The 16,916-nt window shown below is 61.4% G+C and overlaps 3 protein-coding genes across 3 annotated transcripts; all 3 read left to right on the plus strand.

The window, feature by feature from the left end:
• The first annotated feature begins 67 nt into the window (after window positions 1-67).
• On the plus strand, window positions 68-11,972 carry LRCH4 (leucine rich repeats and calponin homology domain containing 4). The gene is made up of 18 exons (XM_010377716.2): window positions 68-369; window positions 3,839-3,983; window positions 4,131-4,257; window positions 4,417-4,522; window positions 7,212-7,348; window positions 7,487-7,599; window positions 7,740-7,839; window positions 8,082-8,172; window positions 8,254-8,330; window positions 8,436-8,497; window positions 8,605-8,721; window positions 8,840-8,908; window positions 8,986-9,089; window positions 9,214-9,297; window positions 9,662-9,747; window positions 9,977-10,114; window positions 10,203-10,280; window positions 10,707-11,972. The coding sequence occupies exons 1-18, from the start codon at window positions 150-152 to the stop codon at window positions 10,902-10,904; spliced, it is 2,052 nt and encodes a 683-aa protein (XP_010376018.2). The 5' UTR covers window positions 68-149; the 3' UTR covers window positions 10,905-11,972.
• LOC115898247 (zinc finger protein 469) lies at window positions 11,354-11,984 on the plus strand. Its single transcript, XM_030932273.1, is given in 5 exon segments — window positions 11,354-11,478; window positions 11,481-11,605; window positions 11,607-11,767; window positions 11,769-11,832; window positions 11,834-11,984. Coding segments are annotated over 5 exon segments (576 nt in total). The 5' UTR covers window positions 11,354-11,372; the 3' UTR covers window positions 11,954-11,984.
• A 128-nt stretch (window positions 11,985-12,112) lies between these two features.
• SAP25 (Sin3A associated protein 25) lies at window positions 12,113-13,788 on the plus strand. Its single transcript, XM_010377718.2, has 6 exons — window positions 12,113-12,406; window positions 12,603-12,706; window positions 12,789-12,895; window positions 12,988-13,141; window positions 13,250-13,347; window positions 13,430-13,788. The coding sequence occupies exons 1-6, from the start codon at window positions 12,261-12,263 to the stop codon at window positions 13,727-13,729; spliced, it is 909 nt and encodes a 302-aa protein (XP_010376020.1). The 5' UTR covers window positions 12,113-12,260; the 3' UTR covers window positions 13,730-13,788.
• The last annotated feature ends 3,128 nt before the right edge of the window (window positions 13,789-16,916 follow it).

Consider the following 16,916-nt stretch of genomic DNA (forward strand, 5'->3'; position numbering starts at 1 on the left):
CCTGACGCGTCTCGGGGCCACGATTGGTCCATCGGGTCCCGGACACAGCTCCCTCCCACTTGAGGCAACTACGGCGGCTCCAAGGAGGGGGAGGGGGAAGGAGGGACGGCGGGTCCCGTCAGTCAGGCAGCTGGAGCCGCCGGGAGCGGATGGCGGCGGCCGTAGCGGCTCCACTCGCCGCTAGGGGTGAGGAGGCGGCAGCCACAACCTCCGTGCCCGGGTCTCCGGGTCTGCCAGGGAGCCGCAGTGCAGAGCGGGCCCTAGAGGAGGCCGTGGCCACCGGGACCCTGAACCTGTCTAACCGACGCTTGAAGCACTTCCCCCGGGGCGCGGCCCGTAGCTACGACCTGTCAGACATCACCCAGGCTGGTGAGTGCAGCCGGGCCCCGGGCCCGACCGGGGGCCTCATTTGCATAGCCCCACCCCGGGCCCCGCCCAATCAGGGGGTCGGGCCCGCCCTTTCACCTGGCGGCCAGGGTTGCTGCCCCTCCTGATTGCCGTAAACCTGCAGCCACCCCTTCCCATCTTTGAGAAAGCCCAGGACAATGAACGTGCTTCTCGTTTGCACAGAACGCCCGGCGCCTCCGAGCGTTGAGAGAGATTCCTCCTTTCTCTTTATTTGCATAGCTGCGCACCTGTAGGATGGTCCCGCCCCTCACCTGGTTGTCTCATTTACATGACCTCTTAACCTCAGCTCCAGTCGGTCTATGAAGCAGTCCCCACGAGCTCCTCTAATAACTGCTTTCTCTCCCATCTCTTCGTCTACACCGCTTAATCCCCTTCCCACCGAGATCCGAGCCCCAGGCACCCCCTTCCCGTGACTGGTCCCTACGCCCGAGGTTTCTGCTTTCTGTGCCGCAACCCCGCCCCCTGAAGTCCTGGCCCTCTCCACTGTCCACGCAGCCTATAGGAAAGCCTGTGGGAAAGAAGCAAATCTCTACCTCCCCTCACTCTTTTCTCCCTGAGCTCTTCCGCCTATTATCCCCAACCCCCTTATCCGAGACTCCTCCTTCTCCTTCCTAAGCCTGTGAGGTCACTGTGGAGCCTGTGACCTCATAGGGATCCTAGAATTCCCATTTCAGTTTCTGCTTTCTCCCGGGGAGGGACTTGAGGCCGTTGCTGGAGGGAAGGAAATCTTATCTCCTAGCTGGGAGTGCTGGCCAGCTAGAGACTGTCCTTCCACGCCTCAGTCTGCAGGATCTGTCCAACCATGCACCCTCCACCCTGGTGTCTGTGGACAGTAGGGGGTGGGGGACTTAACTGTGACAGGTGAGTCAGGCCTCAGCTACTCAGGAGGCAGCCCATGACCTTGGGCTGGCAGCTGGGGGTGGGGATCAGGATCAGGGAGGACTGCATTCCCGAAGCCTCACCCCAGCCCAGGCCTCCTCCTCTCATCGGCAGGGTGGGGGACCGGAGCTGGAGGAAAGTGTGTATTTCTCCCTAAGCAGGTGCCCGCTCGCTTGGGAATACTCAGGCCAGCACTGGCACACGCCCTCTCCCCTCTTCTGGGGAGAACCAGTCGAAACCTCCCCACTGATCTCGCCTGCTCTGCAACACGTGAGATCAGGAATGATGAGCGAGCTCCAGGAGCCATTCCTGCCCCTTACAGCCCGGTTCCCTCCCACCCCCACCTAACCCCACGCTCCAGATTGACCTCAGCAGCTGTGTGACACTCACTGTCTGTTCTCTTCCCCTCCCCCTTGGTTGTTTTTTGACAAAGACCAAATGTTATTCTTTACTTCCGTAGGCTGTCTCTGCCTGTGTGGACTCTTGGGGAAAACTACCCGGAGCTCCCCGGCTCCTCCCAGCTCCCACCCCCTGCCCCCTCCTCCCCCAGCATTCCGGCTCAGGGTGCAGCCACGCTCCTGTGAGCTTGGGGGGGAAATCCCAGTTTCCTGAGAACCCTCCTCTGCCCCACTCTCCACACAGGAATCCTCAGTCCTTCCAGGGCCCAGGTTCTAGGCCAAGTGGGGTCCCTCTTGTCCAGAACTCTCCTCTGTCCCCTCTCCCCAAGCAGGGTGCTTACAGGCTGGGGCAGAAAGGGGAAGTGACAAAAACATAAGAGTTGCCCATACCCTGCCCTCCATCTCTCCTCGCCCTCCAAGCAGACGAAAAGCATCAGTGCCTTGCTGCCCAGACTGCCTTGAGCCTTTCCCTCTCGTCTGCCATCTCTTTCTGAGTGTCTTCCTTGTGTTGTCCCTATGTCTTGGGTCCCTGATCTCCCTTGGACTAGGCTCCCTGGGGTGATAGTAGGAAGAATCCTGAGGTGGCGGGGAGGGGCCATCTTGCAAAAGAGAAGTGCAGCTCATTCTCTCCCAGACCACATCCTGTGCCCCCTGTGCCCTGCCTCCTGCCTGAACTCCCTTCCGCTCCTAGCTTTTGTCCCCGCCACCGCCTACCCCATCAGAACTCTGAGAACTCGGTCTCCACCCCCTTCGTCCACATGCACACACACAAACACATTTGCCGACGCAGAGAAAGAAAGCGGGCAGGTGGAGGCGAGGCTGGGAGAGGCAGATGCCGTCCCCCCACCCTCTCCAGAACAGTTATCTCCCAGGCCAGGGCTTCTGTCTGTGTACCAGGGCTGGGCAGAGAGGAAGAGAGAGGGGTCCTGGGGCATCAGGCTGTCATCCACCATGGTAAACACGGGGCCTACCAGGGACAGAACCTGACAAATTGTTTCTACTTCATTTCCTGTCACAAGACTCATTTCCTTGGGGGATATACCCTGCTTCTCCTCTGCTCTGCTTGCTTTTGCTGCCTGCCCCTCCCTGAGAAGGGCCCTCGGAGAAGCTCACCAGGTCTGTGGCCTGGGACTCCCCCTCGAGGGCCCTGAGCCCCTCCCAGGACAGGCTGGGCTGAGGAAACAGAAAGGCAGGCTTCTCCAGGTCTAAGCCGTTAGTGGCTCCATGCTAGAGGGAATCCCAAGACTGCCAGCCTCCGCATAGCAAGGCGGTGCTCCAGATAAGAGGGCGATAGTAGACCCCAGCTCCCTCCCACACTCTCCACCCTCGCCATGCCTGAGATGCTCACACAGTTGCTGATCTCTTGAAGTCTGTGTCAGTAAGAGACGAAGCAGAACGGGGCTGCTAGGGCTGGCAGACGGTAGTAAGGATGCCTGCCCTGGGCCAGGGGAGCCCAGATGGGAGGGACCTGGGAACTCCAGCTCCCATCTCCAGCCAGGTCTTCTTGCCCTTCCCTCCCAGCCCTTGGGAATCGGTAACTTTGTAGTTCTTTGGACCTGGCTTGCTGGTCCTTGGGGCTGGCGAAAAACTCGTTCGGTGTCGGGGACTTAATCTCTAGAACCAAGATAGAGTGACCTGGGGTTTCTCCCCTGTTGAAAACACACTGGAGTAGGGAAGAAGGGCTCTGAGGAGGAATGGGCTCTTCTTGCAGGTTGCCCCAGGGGTTTCCCATATTCCTTCCGGGAGCCCCCCCAGCCCCTCACTTTACTGTTTTCCCATGAGCACCGACCCCGCCTCTGACCTTCTGTTCACCTCACCTGGCATCTCCCAACAGGAACCGCAGGAGTTAGAGACTCCAGCTGCTCTCCAGGATAGCCCTCCATTGACACTGCAGCATTCCCCAACCCCCAAGTCTGAGGCTTCTCCAGCCCGGTGATGCGAAGGCCTTTGCCTTCCCTTTGCCATTCTGGTCATGCCTGGAATGTGCTCCCATTGGCAGAAGGCTTTGTTATCTCTCCCCGGAGGCCACACTGATGGCCTTGAATCTTTAGGTGTGGACGTTAGGGAGTGGGCAGCCGGCTATAGGGGGAACTCAAGGTCCTGTCCGGGGCTGGGCCTTTCCACAACTCTCCCCTGACATCTGCTTTCCCTAGACCTGTCCCGGAACCGGTTTCCCGAGGTGCCCGAGGCGGCGTGCCAGCTGGTGTCCCTGGAGGGCCTGAGCCTCTACCACAATTGCCTGAGATGCCTAAACCCAGCCTTGGGGAATCTCACAGCCCTCACCTACCTCAACCTCAGGTAGGGAGGCCGAGCCAGGGTTGCATGGGAGCGTGTCCTTCTCAGTCTCAAGTACTACTGAGTAACCCTCTCAGTGACCCTGAGAGGATGGCAGTGCTGGGATGCCATGCCTGGGGAGCCAGCCCGCTGCCTTTCTCCCTTCCACAGCCGAAACCAGCTGTCATTGCTGCCACCCTACATCTGCCAGCTGCCCCTGAGGGTCCTCATCGTCAGCAACAACAAGCTGGGAGCCCTGCCCCCTGACATCGGCACCCTGGGAAGCCTGCGACAGCTTGTGAGGATGGGGACAGGGCCAGGAAAGGGGCCCCTGAGCCAGGCAGCAGGGACCTTCTAGGGGGAGGTTGGGGAGGGCCTGGAGCAAAGACAGAGACAGGAGGGTGGGTTCTGCTGGGCCTGGTCCCATGGCCCCTTCCCACTGCCTTCCTGATACCAGGACGTGAGCAGCAACGAGCTCCAGTCCCTGCCTACGGAGCTGTGTGGCCTCTCTTCCCTGCGGGACCTCAATGTCCGGAGGAACCAGCTCAGTACACTGCCCGAAGGTGAGGAGAATGAAGAACTGGAGAGGAGGTGTTTGTGTGTGAGTCCCAGTAGGCTCAGGCTGCGGTAATGAAAACACTGCAGACCAGGTGGCCTATACATGGCAGGCATTCATTTCTCACAGTTCTGGAAGTTGAAGTTCAGGATCTGGGTGCTTCCACGGTCAGCTTCTGGCGGGGCGCTTTTCCTGGCTGCAGACTGCCGGCTTCTCGTGGTACTCCCCAATGGCAGAGAGTAGAGACAGCCTTCTGGGGCCTCTTTGATAAAGGAGCACAAATCTCACTGATGAGAGCTCCACCCTCATGATCGCAATTCCTTCCCTAAGGCCTCGCTTCCTAATCCCATCACTTTGGGGGTTAGGATTTCAGCAGAGGATTTTTTGGGGGACACATTCAGTCCATAACAGTGTATGTGCTTTGAAAAAGTTACAGGCCAGGAATCTTCAGAGGAGAATTACACTTTCATTGCCCAGGCTTTTGCAGTATATAAAACAAACTATAAACAGTCTGATTTGATCTTGACCTAGCAACCCTCTGAGGCTGGCAGGGTGCAGATGAGCAGCTCTGTTAGAAATGTGGACACAGGCACAGAAGGGGAGCTGGTGGGCGCATCAGCTCCAGGTAGACTGGCAAGGTCAGAAGGGGCCTTCAAGGTCACCCAGCAGCCCTGCTCATCCCAGCAGGGGCTGTCAAACACCTGAGTCAGGGGATGCTCTGCCACTCTGCCCGGAGATGCCGGGGCCAGTGCCAGGGCCCAAGGGGCCAATTTAACGAGCTTGCTGTGATGCCACTCCAAAGCACGCATGCCTTTTCAGCAGGCAGCAGCATATGTTTGTGTCTGTGTGTGTTGTGTGTGTTGTTTATGTTTTGTGTGTGTGTGCATGTGTATGTGTGTGTCTGTGTGTTGTGTGTGTGTATGTTGTGTGTGTTTGTGTTGTGTGTTATGTCTGTGCGTGTGTGTTTGTGTCTGTGTTGTGTGTCTGTGTTGTTTGTGTCTGTGTGTGTTTGTCTCTGTGTATGTGTGTGTGTTGTGTCTGTGTATGTGTATGTGTGTGGTTTGTGTGTGTGTGTGTGTGTGTGTATGATTCCTGTGTTTTAGGTTGAGACCAGGTAGATGCGGGTGATGTGACTAAGATCTGGGGCCATCTCTTAGGCATTTAATGGCTTCATGAGGAGAGACAGTCATAGGAAAGTTTCGTGGGCAGATTCCCCGGACGGGGGCTAGAGGGAGGTGGCACTGGACTCTGCTTGGGGGCCTGGGGAAGACTTCACCAGAGATGCAGGCGCAGTGGGAGCCGGCCACTGAAGGAGAATTCCCCACCCTTCTGCATCCCGGCAGAGGACCCAGCATGTGCAAAGCATGGGGTTAGGAAGGCGAGCCAGGTGTGGCAGGAAGGCCTGTGCCGTGCTCGAGTGTGAACTTGGTTTTGAAGAACAAGGAGGGAGTGAGGTGGTCATCCACTTTCCCTGTCTCCCCACTCCTTGACCCTTTCTGCACCTGCCCTCTTCCTTCCCAGTCAAAAGGGGTAGGAAGGGCTCCCTCTGGGCCATAAAAAGAAATCCCAGCAAGATGCCCCAGGGACAGAGGCAAGAGCACTGAGTTCCATGAATCTGGGATGTCTGGAAAGATCCACCGAGGTGGTGACGCTTGAGCTGAACCTTGAAAGACGCGTGGATGGGGAAAATGGAGTTCTCCCAACTGAGCAAACAGCACCTGGGAAGGCTCAGAAGCCGAGGGCCCAGAGGGGTGGGCAGTGAGGTGGGAAACGTGTGTGGAGCCAGGTCATGGAAGCCTTGCTCGTGCTGGGTTAGGGAGCTGTGGGTTTTTTTTTTTTTTTTGAGACGGAGTCTCGCTCTGTCACCCAGGCTGGAGTGCAGTGGCTGGATCTCCGCTCACTGCAAGCTCCGCCTCCCGGGTTTACGCCATTCTCCTGCCTCAGCCTCCCGAGTAGCTGGGACTACAGGCGCCCACCACCTCGCCCGGCTAGTTTTTTGTATTTTTCAGTAGAGACGGGGTTTCACCGGGTTAGCCAGGATGGTCTCGATCTCCTGACCTTGTGATCCACCCGTCTCGGCCTCCCAAAGTGCTGGGATTACAGGCTTGAGCCACCGCGCCCGGCGGGAGCTGTGGTTTTTATTCTGTGCCTAGGGCCACCATGAATCCAGACTGTGCCTTTTTAAGATGAGCAAAAGGCATCTTTCCCTGTGGGCAGGCAGCGCTTCACGCAGGGTGCAGTGCTGGGCCCATGCTGGGGAGAGGGGACTCCCGGGCAGGCACAACCCGCTCAATGTTGGCAGCCCTGGCTGCATGTCACGGGAGGTGTTTGAGCAGGGTTTGTGTCTTGTGCTGATCATTTGAAAATGGAGGGTGGGTTCGAGTGTGGAGTGGGCAGGCGAGGAGACGAGGAGGGACAGACAGGGCTGGGCGGGACCTGACGTCCACATGGGCCTTCCCGGCGAGGCTAAGCCGATGTCCGGATGGGCCCTCTCAGGGAAGCTCGCTTAGACTGTGGACCAGAATCGTGTGGAAAGAGGAGCAGGGAGGTTGTTCCGGGGAATGACTTGAGCCACCCAGGGGACACGCTGTGCTAGGCCCAGGGTGACTAGCCAGCCGGAGCCAAGGGCAAGGGAGTGAGCGTGAGGCCCCAGGCCTGAGCACACTCCTGACTTTTCCCTTGCCCACCCGCTCCAGAGCTGGGGGACCTCCCTCTGGTCCGCCTGGATTTCTCCTGTAACCGCGTCTCCCGCATCCCGGTCTCCTTCTGCCGCCTCAGGCACCTGCAGGTCATTCTGCTGGACAGCAACCCCCTGCAGAGCCCACCTGCCCAGGTGAGGCGGGGGCCTGGGGGGCCACAGGGACAGGGGTGTGGCTGGGCAGGAGTGGGGTTGGTCCCCTTGGGCAGCCGAGCAGGATCCGGGGAGCTGCCCTCCCTGCCAACTCCCCAGCATGTGCTGCCCCGCACACAGGTCTGCCTGAAGGGGAAACTTCACATCTGCAAGTACTTGTCCACAGAAGCTGGGCAGCGTGGGTCAGCCTTGGGGGACCTGGCCCCTTCTCGGCCCCCGAGTTTCAGTCCCTGGTAAGTCCTAGGTGGGGAGGAAGGAAGCCCTGGGATACTGAATGCCCCTTCCTGGCCCCAGGTACCCCCTGCTTTCTGGCAGGAGGATGGGGGGTGGCTGTCCAGCATCAGGCTGACCAGATCTCCCTGGCTGGCCCCAGCCCTGCAGAGGATCTGTTTCCGGGACATCGGTATGATGGCGGGCTGGACTCAGGTTTCCACAGCGTTGATAGTGGCAGCAAGAGGTGGTCTGGAAATGAGGTAAGGGTGTCCTGTCCATGGGAAATTGGGGGTGTCAGCCCTGGGAGAGGACCTCTGAACTGGGGACCTCCAAATTGCAGGGTACCAGGCAGAGGCTGGAGCTGTCCTCTTCCCTCTGCCCAGCATCCCCGGAAAGGGCTGGCTCAGCAAAGACCCTGAGCTTAGTCCCACACAGGAACCCCCAGACCCCGAGCCCCCATGTGCAGAGAGGCCATCTCCCATCTCTGCCTCTGCCTTTACAGTCAACAGATGAATTTTCAGAGCTGTCATTCCGGATCTCAGAGCTGGCCCGGGAGCCCCGGGGACCCAGAGAACGCAGGGAGGACGGCTCAGGTGAGTAGCAGGGCTGGCTGGGAGCTGGGCTGGACCAGGGCCTGGGTCCCCACTCACTTGCTGACATGCTGGCCTCCCCAGCGGACGGAGACCCTGAGCAGATTGACTTCATCGACAGCCATGTCCCGGGGGAGGATGAAGAGCGAGGCACTGTGGAGGTGAGAGCCCAGCTGTGCTTCTCCCAAGGGAGGGGAGCTAGAGGAGGGGACAGGGCAGCCGTGGGCACAGGCCTGCTCTCAGCTGCTCTGCTGTTCTCTCCTTAGGAGCAGCGACCACCCGAATTAAGCCCCGAGGCAGGGGACAGGGAGAGGGCACCAAGCAGCAGGTATCCCAAGCCCTGAAACTGATGCCACTGCCTGATTCTCCCACCCCCCAACCCCCTCCTTCCCTGACCGCAGGGTCTGCCCCTCTCACCCTGTCTTGGTCCCTCAGGCGGGAGGAGCCGGCAGGGGAGGAGCGGCGGCGCCCGGACACCTTGCAGCTGTGGCAGGAGCGGGAACGGCGGCAGCAGCAGCAGAGCGGGGCATGGGGGGCCCCCAGGAAGGATAGGTGGGGCCCAGGGCCGCCCGGGGCTGTTGCTGGACACTGAGCCCTGGAAATGGAGCCACCGAGCCCCGCTAAGCTGTTCTGCCTTGGGGCTAGCTGACCCCACCTCTCCTTGTTCCAGCCTCTTGAAGGCAGGGCTCAGGTCTGCTGCGGGAGGAGCCACCGCCATGTCTACTCAAGCCACACACAAGTAGGTTTCCTGTCAGCATCCGGTCCCCACTCCTCTTCCCATGACCATCCCTCTAACTCCCTTTTGTCTCTCCTCAGCGGCCCGCCTAAGTCCAGTGCCTCCCAAGTGGGAGGTACAGCGGGGCAGGGAGCCCCCGCCCCTGCCCCCGCCTCCCAAGAGCCCCTTCCCATAGCTGGACCAGGTGGGACAGGGACTTTGGGAGGAGGATGGGGCCTGTGTTGGTGAGGGCTGGTTGGGAGAGAGGGACACAGAGAGGATGCCTGTCTCACCTGTCCCTGTCGCTATGTCCCTGGTTCTGGCCCCAGCAACAGCACCTGCTCCGAGGCCACTTGGCTCCATTCAGAGACCAAACAGCTTCCTCTTCCGTTCCTCCTCTCAGAGTGGCTCAGGTGGGTGTCCCGCCCTCCCCAGTGGTGACCCAGTGCTTGCCAGCAGCAACTGCTACATCACCCTTCTGCCCTGGGAGCCCTCTGGGTCTGTTGTACCTTTGTGTTGAAAATCCCACAAGCAAGCCGGGTGTGGTGGCTCACACCTGTAATCGCAGCACTTTAGGAGGCCAAGGTGGGAGGATCTCTTGAGCCCAGGAATTCAAGACCAGCCTGGGCAACATAGCGAGACCCCATCTCCATGAAAAAGAAAAAGAAAATCCCACAAGCAGAGAGGCAGGAGGTGTGGGTGCCAGGCCACCGGGACCCAGCTACAGAGTCAGTGGTGAGCAGTGGAGGCGGCCCCATGCCCCCCTTTTTCTCCTAGGCCCTTCCTCACCAGACTCTGTCCTGAGACCTCGGCGGTCCCCCCAGGTTCCAGATGAGAAGGACTTAATGACTCAGCTGCGCCAGGTGAGCAGAGCTGGGAGCTGTGTGGGCAGGGACCTGGGCCGGGCACCTCCTTGGGTTGCTGTCCTTGGGACCAGCGTCCCTCCACATACTCCGTGCCCACTCTGGCACCTCCCCTGAGGACAGAAGGGGACAGGCACAAGTTCCCTGCTGGCCCTGAGCCCCCCACTCTCCCTGTCTCCCAGATACCTCTCCTTCCCTGACCCCTGCTCTATGCGGTCTACACTCCCAGGTCCTTGAGTCCCGGCTGCAGCGGCCCCTGCCCGAGGACCTGGCCGAGGCTCTGGCCAGCGGGGTCATCCTGTGCCAACTGGCCAACCAGCTACGACCGCGCTCCGTGCCCTTCATCCATGTGCCCTCTCCTGCTGTGGTCAGTTGGGGCAGGGGAAGAGGTAGGGGATGGGCTGGGGCACCTGTGGCCTCTCCCTTACCACGTTTTCTTCTTTCACCCACCCCAGCCAAAACTCAGTGCCCTCAAGGCTCGGAAGAATGTGGAGAGTTTCCTAGAAGCCTGTCGAAAAATGGGAGTGCCTGAGGTATAGGGGCCGCTTTCTAAAGAGTGGTGGCATGCCGGGCTCAGCCAAGCGTGTGGCATGGATGGCGGGCTTCCATTCGCAGCGGGTGTCTGCTCTCAGATGGAGGCACAGGCTGCCCCTGCCCTGCCCGGCATGCCCCCTGCCCTGCATGCCCCCTGCCCTGCATGTCACCTGTCCTACACGTCCCCTGCCCTGCAGGCCCCATCTTGTCCTGCATGTCACCTGCTTTGCACACCCCCTGCCCTGCATGTTGCCTGTCCTGCATGTTGCCTGTCCTGCACTCCCGCTGCCCTGCACTCCCCCTGCCCGGCATGTCGGCATGTGGGCATGGTTCTGGCCCCAGCACGTGAGGGCAGGGGTGGGAGGGACTGTCCTGCTGCTGACATCTGTCCCTTGTCCTTGTCCACCTGCTCTCCTCTCCCCCAGGCTGACCTGTGCTCGCCCTCGGATCTCCTCCAGGGCACTGCCCGGGGGCTGCGGACCGTGCTGGAGGCCGTGAAGCGGGTGGGGGGCAAGGCCCTACCGCCCCTCTGGCCCCCCTCTGGTCTGGGCGGCTTCGTCATCTTCTACGTGGTTCTCATGCTGCTGCTCTATGTCTCCTACACTCGGCTCCTGGGTTCCTAGGACCCAAAATCAGCCCTCCCTTGCCCCTTTCCCTTCCCCCTTCTATTTATAAGGCCCCTGCTCTACCCGACCCCACCTGCGGTGCCTTCAGCCCTGACCAAAGACACTAGTGCACCCCCTTCACAGACACTGACCTCAGAGGCCCCACTCTGGTGCCCCCAGACCCTGGGCCCCCAGCCTCTGGCCTCCCTCCGGTAGCCCCATGAGTCCCCACCTCTCAGTGCTGACGGTGCCTTCATGTCCCTGCCGGCCCTGTCCCTGCTCTCTGTGCCCCGTGAGGTGTGGCAGGAGCTAGAGTCTCCCCCTTCCTCCTGTGCCCTCCCCTTCCCCCCGAACGGCTGCTATGCGGGGGCTAAATTATCTCTATTTTGTAGAGAGGATCTATATTTGTAGAGGTGTGGGGCCCAGGCCGGGTCCCTGTCTCTGTGTATAAACTGTACAGACTGTGACCGCCTTGCCTGTGTGTGTATGTGTGTGCGCGTCTGTTCCGCGTGGCAGTGGCTGTGGCCATGGCTCTGTGCCCACCAGCATCTCCCTTCTGAGATGCCAGCCTCTCTTGCTCCCGGAGCCTCCGCCTCCCCCCGTGTCATCTCCCTTCTGTTATCGCTGACAGCTTTTTTGCGTCTCATTTGTCACGGAGCCCTGAGCGCATGGTGATGCTCGGGTCTGCCCCCGACCCCCTGCCACAGGCCGGAAGCCACGGGGGGGCCCCCTGGGGAAGCTAACCCGGCCCCTTCCCCCAGGAGTCACTGTGCCAGTCCCACCACATCCTGGAAGAGGAGGGGGCCCCGGGAAGGGGCCTCCCCTACATCGCTGCTGTCGTCCACGCCCTGCTGGACCGGCCTTAGGGGTGAAGGTGGGGGCAGGGCCCACCCCGCCTGGGACCCCGGGAGCAGAAGACGCGCCTGGGCTCCACGCTCTGAGACAAAGCACTCGGTGAGGGCGGCCTGGGTCTGGGCCCCCTTGGCCTGCAGGCCTGGCTGCCTCTGGGACCGAGGGTCTGGGTGGAAGGACCACGGGTGTCGCAGGTGTCGTGTCAGCTGCAATAAACAGAAGCCAGAAGCCCTCTGGGTGGCCCTCAGGTGTAACTGTGTCTGAGAGCACGCGCGTCGCGGGATTGTGGGGGGGCCTCTTTGTCCGGAATTCACCGCCCGGTCGCCAGGGGGCGCCCGCGGGAGCCCCGCGGGGGCACGCGCCACGTGGCCGGGAGACGCACAGGGCGCCGGCGTCGCCGCGAGGCCTCTAGGGTGGGTTCGCCAGGAGGGCTGGTTCGCGCCGCGCGGCAGAGGGAGGCTGAGCGGGCCGGGCTGGGCGGCGGGGACACTGCGGTTGTAGCCCTGCGCTCGGGAACGCGGAATGTTGCCCTGGTCGCCGCCACGGTGGGGCGCGGGCCCGGAGGAGGCGCCCGAGGGACCAGGCCTTGCGGCGGGCAAGGACCAGGGCCAGCCCTGGAGCTCCGGAGCGGACGCCCCCAGGGATCTGGGGACATCCCCATGGGACAGGTGAGGGGCTCGGCCGGAGCCGCGGGGGGACAACGACTGGGGACCTCCATGCCTTCACCACGCGCTCTGCGGAGGTTTCTCCATTGTCCTTGCCGGAGTTTGGGTCCCTCGGCCTCCCTTGCACCAGGCACCCTTGGGCTCCAGGGGAAGGTGCGTGGGGGCGGTGTGACTGCAGCCTCAGTCCCTGCCCCTCCAGGCCACGGCCCCCATCCCGTAGCCCTTCCTGGACCTGGAGAGAGCAGCTGCCGCTGCGCCACCACCCGCCAGGCCCAGCCACTGAGCAACCCCCCAGAGCCCCAGGTAGGACGAGTCCTGCTGCCTCTACTGCCCCCAAGAGCCTCTCTGACTCTGAGCCTGTTTTAATCCCCAAGTGTCCCCCCAGCTCCCCGTTCCCCCCAGGTGGCCTGGGAGGTGGACCCCTCGAGGATGACTCCACTAGCGCCCTGGGACCCCAAGTACGAAGCGAAAGCGGGCCTTCAGCCGGTATGGGTGAGTTGAGGGCAAACCTGTGGGGCTGGCTGGGGTGTTCAGGGAGCTGCACGGTGGCCTGAGGCTCCAGTGGTCTGTCCTCCTCACCCTAGGGGGCCAACTGTAGCTCAGGAGCCTCGTTCTCAGGCCGGACGTTGTGTCACCCCTCGTTCTGGCCGCTGTATGAGGCAGCCTCGGGCAGGGGTCTCAGGCCCGTGGCCCCTGCCACAGGGCATTGGAATGGACAGCAGGCGCACCCAGATGCAGGTACCTCCCTTGGTCCTCTGGGGGTACAAGGCTGCCCCAACTCCTCCCAGAACCAGTGCCCAGGGGTGGGAGCCCACAGCCTGCCACGCTAGTGGTGTTTCCTTCTAGGGTTCCCGGTGATGTGCTGTGAAGATGTCTTCCTCTTGGACCCTCTGCTGCCCCGGGGGCAGCGTGTCCCCCTGTACCTGTCCAAGGCCCCCCAGCAGGTGAGAGCTCTTCCCCCTCCCTGGCCTTACCCCAGCCTCTAGGCGTGCCTGGCAGGAAACATGTCCCATTCTCTCTCCTCAGGTGATGGGCTCCCTGAAACTGCTGCCGCCGCCCCCCATTATGTCTGCCTGGGTCCTCCCCCGCCTGTCACCCTCCCGGGGCCCCTCCACCGCCTGGCTCAGTGGGCCGGAGCTGATCGCTCTCACTGGCCTACTGCAGATGAGCCAGGGGGAACCCAGGCCCAGCTCCTCTGTGGCTGCCACGCCCCCTGCTGGCCCCCCAGACCCTACCTCTGACCCACCAAGCCCCTGTGGTAGCCCCAGCAGTTCTCAGGGTGCTGACCTCTCTCTCCCACAGACCCCAGACACCCACTGTCCATAGCCTTCTCGGGGCAGAGTGGGCTGGTTGTGTTGACAATAAAGCAGTGTTGGTTTGCAAAACAGGCTCCATGTGGCTGGGAGCAGAGTAGGGCATAGAGGCAGGAATGAGGTCTCTTTCTGTCCCACTGCAGATCACCCCTTGCTGTGTTAGGTGGAGGACGGGGGTATCCATGACCTAAGGCATTTCTGGGCTGACCGGACAGAGCCCTTTTAATGAGTGAGTGGGTGGTCTGCATGGCAGTGCAGAGCTGAATTTATAGGAAGCAAGGAGCCATAAACTGCCAGGTGGGGGAGTAAGTAGGGGCACCTCACTTTTAGGGGGCACTAGCGGTAAGATCCCTGGTGCTCCCACACCTCTTGTGCTGGGGCTCCCGGAGTTCATTTCTGGGCTGGGTAGGGTAGTTGTTTGGCTCAGAGGAGACAGAACGCACTGCAGGTGTGTGGGGGAGGGTGCCGGTCCACATGAATGTCACCATTGGCGGAAAGGTGGCCCCGCCACAGCCGACCTGAGACTCTAGAGATTCTTGCACGAGCTCTGCAGAGAAACAGAGGATCAGGGCTTCAGCTGAGAAAGCCCAGAAGTGTGTAGTTTCAGTGGTTTGGGCGGGGATGGGTTCTAGAATTTTCTCCCATAAAATAGCCCAACTTCTTGGGGAACCTCCTACTCAAGACTTAGGTGTCACAGCTGGAAGGGACAGAGTGGGCAGAGACCCCAGCTTGTTGCCCTGCAGGTCACTTGTCCGAGGTGGCATCTGGGTCTTAAAGCCCCTCCCGTGGTGGGGGGTTAGGAGGCAGGGTGGGGGGCATTACAATACCACTTCCTCCTATCCCTCCCTCAGCCACCCCCCAATCAGTCAGCAGGAGAGAGCTGCCTGGGTCTCAGGTCTCCTCACCGGCGCCTCCGGGGAGTTCTAGAACTCAATGCCCCTGTAGCTATGCGGGCGGAGCGTGCAGGCCCTGGGAACATCATCAAGTGCCCCCAGAGAAAGGACCAGGACCAGGTCGACATAGCTGAGGCAGCTTGTCAGGGGCTCTGGCCTGGCAGTGCGTGTTCGGAGGCTCTGGGGCCTATAACTTGATGCACACTTCCTCCCCAGCCAGCTCCGAGGGGGCAGGAGCAGCGCTGAGCCCCTACCCGTCCCCAGCCAGCCCCCACATCGTGATGGGCGCTCCTTGACCTGGGTCCAGGCTCCTGAGCCTGGACTTGTAGGAATGGTCCGCATGGGCTCGTAGTCACTCCCCACTCCCTTGGTTATGTAGCCCCGACCCTGCCCCTTGGGGTAGGAGGCTGCTGCCCCCAGCCTCGCCAAGGTCTTGAAGGCTGCTTGCTCGATCCCCTCTCGGAGACACCCCTGATGGCTCAGGCCACTTGACTGGGCCACAGAAGCCGGGGTCTCAGGGATGGGGAGTCTGAAGATGCTCATAGGAGGGTCCCTGAGCGCCTGGGCCTCATTGTGCCCGGAGAACTTTTTTTTTTTTTTTTTTGAGACGGAGTCTAGCTCTGTTACCCAGGAGTGCAGTGGCTGATCTTGGCTCACTGCAACCTCCGATTCCCTGGTTCAAGCGATTCTCCTACCTCAGCCTCCTGAGTAGCTGGGATTACAGGCATGTGCCACCACGCCCGGCTAATTTTTGTATTTTTAGTAGAGATGGGGTTTCACCATGTTGGCCAGGCTGGTCTCGAACTCCTGACCTCAGGCGATCCTGACCTCAGGCGATCCGCCCACATTGGCCTCCCAAAGTAATGGGATTACAGGCGTGAGCTACCGCGCCGGGCCTGTGCCCGGAGAACTCTAAACCTGCAAACCCTTTAATGTTTGAACTTTCGGTGACCTGGGGCAGGGGCGAGCCACGGAGAAACCACAGCCACAAGCCCCCGGGGGCCCCAGCAACCCCGGGCTCGGGCGTCACCGCGCGCCTCGAGCAGGGCGTTGTATCACGCCTGCTGCTCCGCCTCGCCTGCCGCCGCCACGCGCAGGCTGTTGTCGTGGGTGTAGAGGACGATCAGGTGGTGCTGGCGCGTCTGCGCGCTTGTTGATGGTGCACGCGCCCGCCAGGCTCAGGCTGAGCTGGGGCCGCGCTCGGCCCGTGCGAAACTTGTGCTCGCTCTCAGAAGACTCGGGACGTGGCGGGTCTGCGCGCAGGTGGCGGCAGAGTCTCACGCGTGCAGGGCAGGCCCAGGGTAGCGGCTGGCTGAGGGGCACGGCGGCCATTCCCGGCTCTCCCCGAGGCCGCCGCCCGTGGGCTTCATTCGGGGGCCAAAGGCAATAAAGTCTGCAGGAGAGGCAGAGATGGCTGGGTCTCGTGTCCTGAGCACGGGGAGAGGCCAGCAGGGATGGGGGTGAGTTGGTGAACTCGGGCAGGGAGTCCAGCGTCTTGATGTCCACCGTCTCTCCTGGGCTCCTGACTGGAAGTTTGGGGCAAGGGCTCTGCGCACAGCGAGTGTCCCGGTGGCTGCTGCCCGTGGCCTGGGCTCCCCACTACCTCCCTCAGCCGACCGCTCCGGAACCCCCACCCCACGAGACGAATCCTCACGTCGCCCGGGCGCTGGAATTTGAGTAGGGAAGTCCAAGAGAGGCGGCCTCGACCCCAAGACTGAGCCTTTACAGGGGCAGGGAGCGTGGGGGCGTCTCTACCGATCAGCTGACTGCGGTCCGGACACGTTGCCGGGCAACCGAGAAAGCCTCCGTGTGAGGCCAGTGCGATCGGACTTCTGGCAGCGGTGGTGGCGCTGGCGATTAGAGGGCGGCGGAGCGGGGCCTCCACGCACCCTGCCGGCTCCTGCGGCGCCCCCCTCGGCCTATAGGTGTCTTTCCTGTGTGTACCCCCTCCCCATCCAGGAGTGGTTTTGTGCCCTTCCAAGTAACCCAAGGAGCCACCGTCACTGAGCACTACGCTGGATTATTTCTGAGCTGGAGATTCAGTTTCTTTAGGGTTTGGGGTGATAGGTGACTTGGAATAAGTAGGTTCAGGGGATAGTCCCTGTGCACAGACCATACTCACTGGAACCCAGTCAGGTGGCCACTGAAGGAGACCTCGGAGGAAGAGGCCATCTCTCAGGAAGACACCCTCGGGCTGCCCCAGTGCTCTGGGCCCCTCCTCACCACCATTGCCCAAAAATGCCATCACGGGACCACCTGAAGGCTCTGACCATGGATGTGTGGACTTCCTGGTGGAGGTACCCTTTG

The sequence above is a fragment of the Rhinopithecus roxellana genome, chromosome 6 (assembly GCF_007565055.1).
Source record: "Rhinopithecus roxellana isolate Shanxi Qingling chromosome 6, ASM756505v1, whole genome shotgun sequence".
NCBI lineage: Eukaryota > Metazoa > Chordata > Mammalia > Primates > Cercopithecidae > Rhinopithecus > Rhinopithecus roxellana.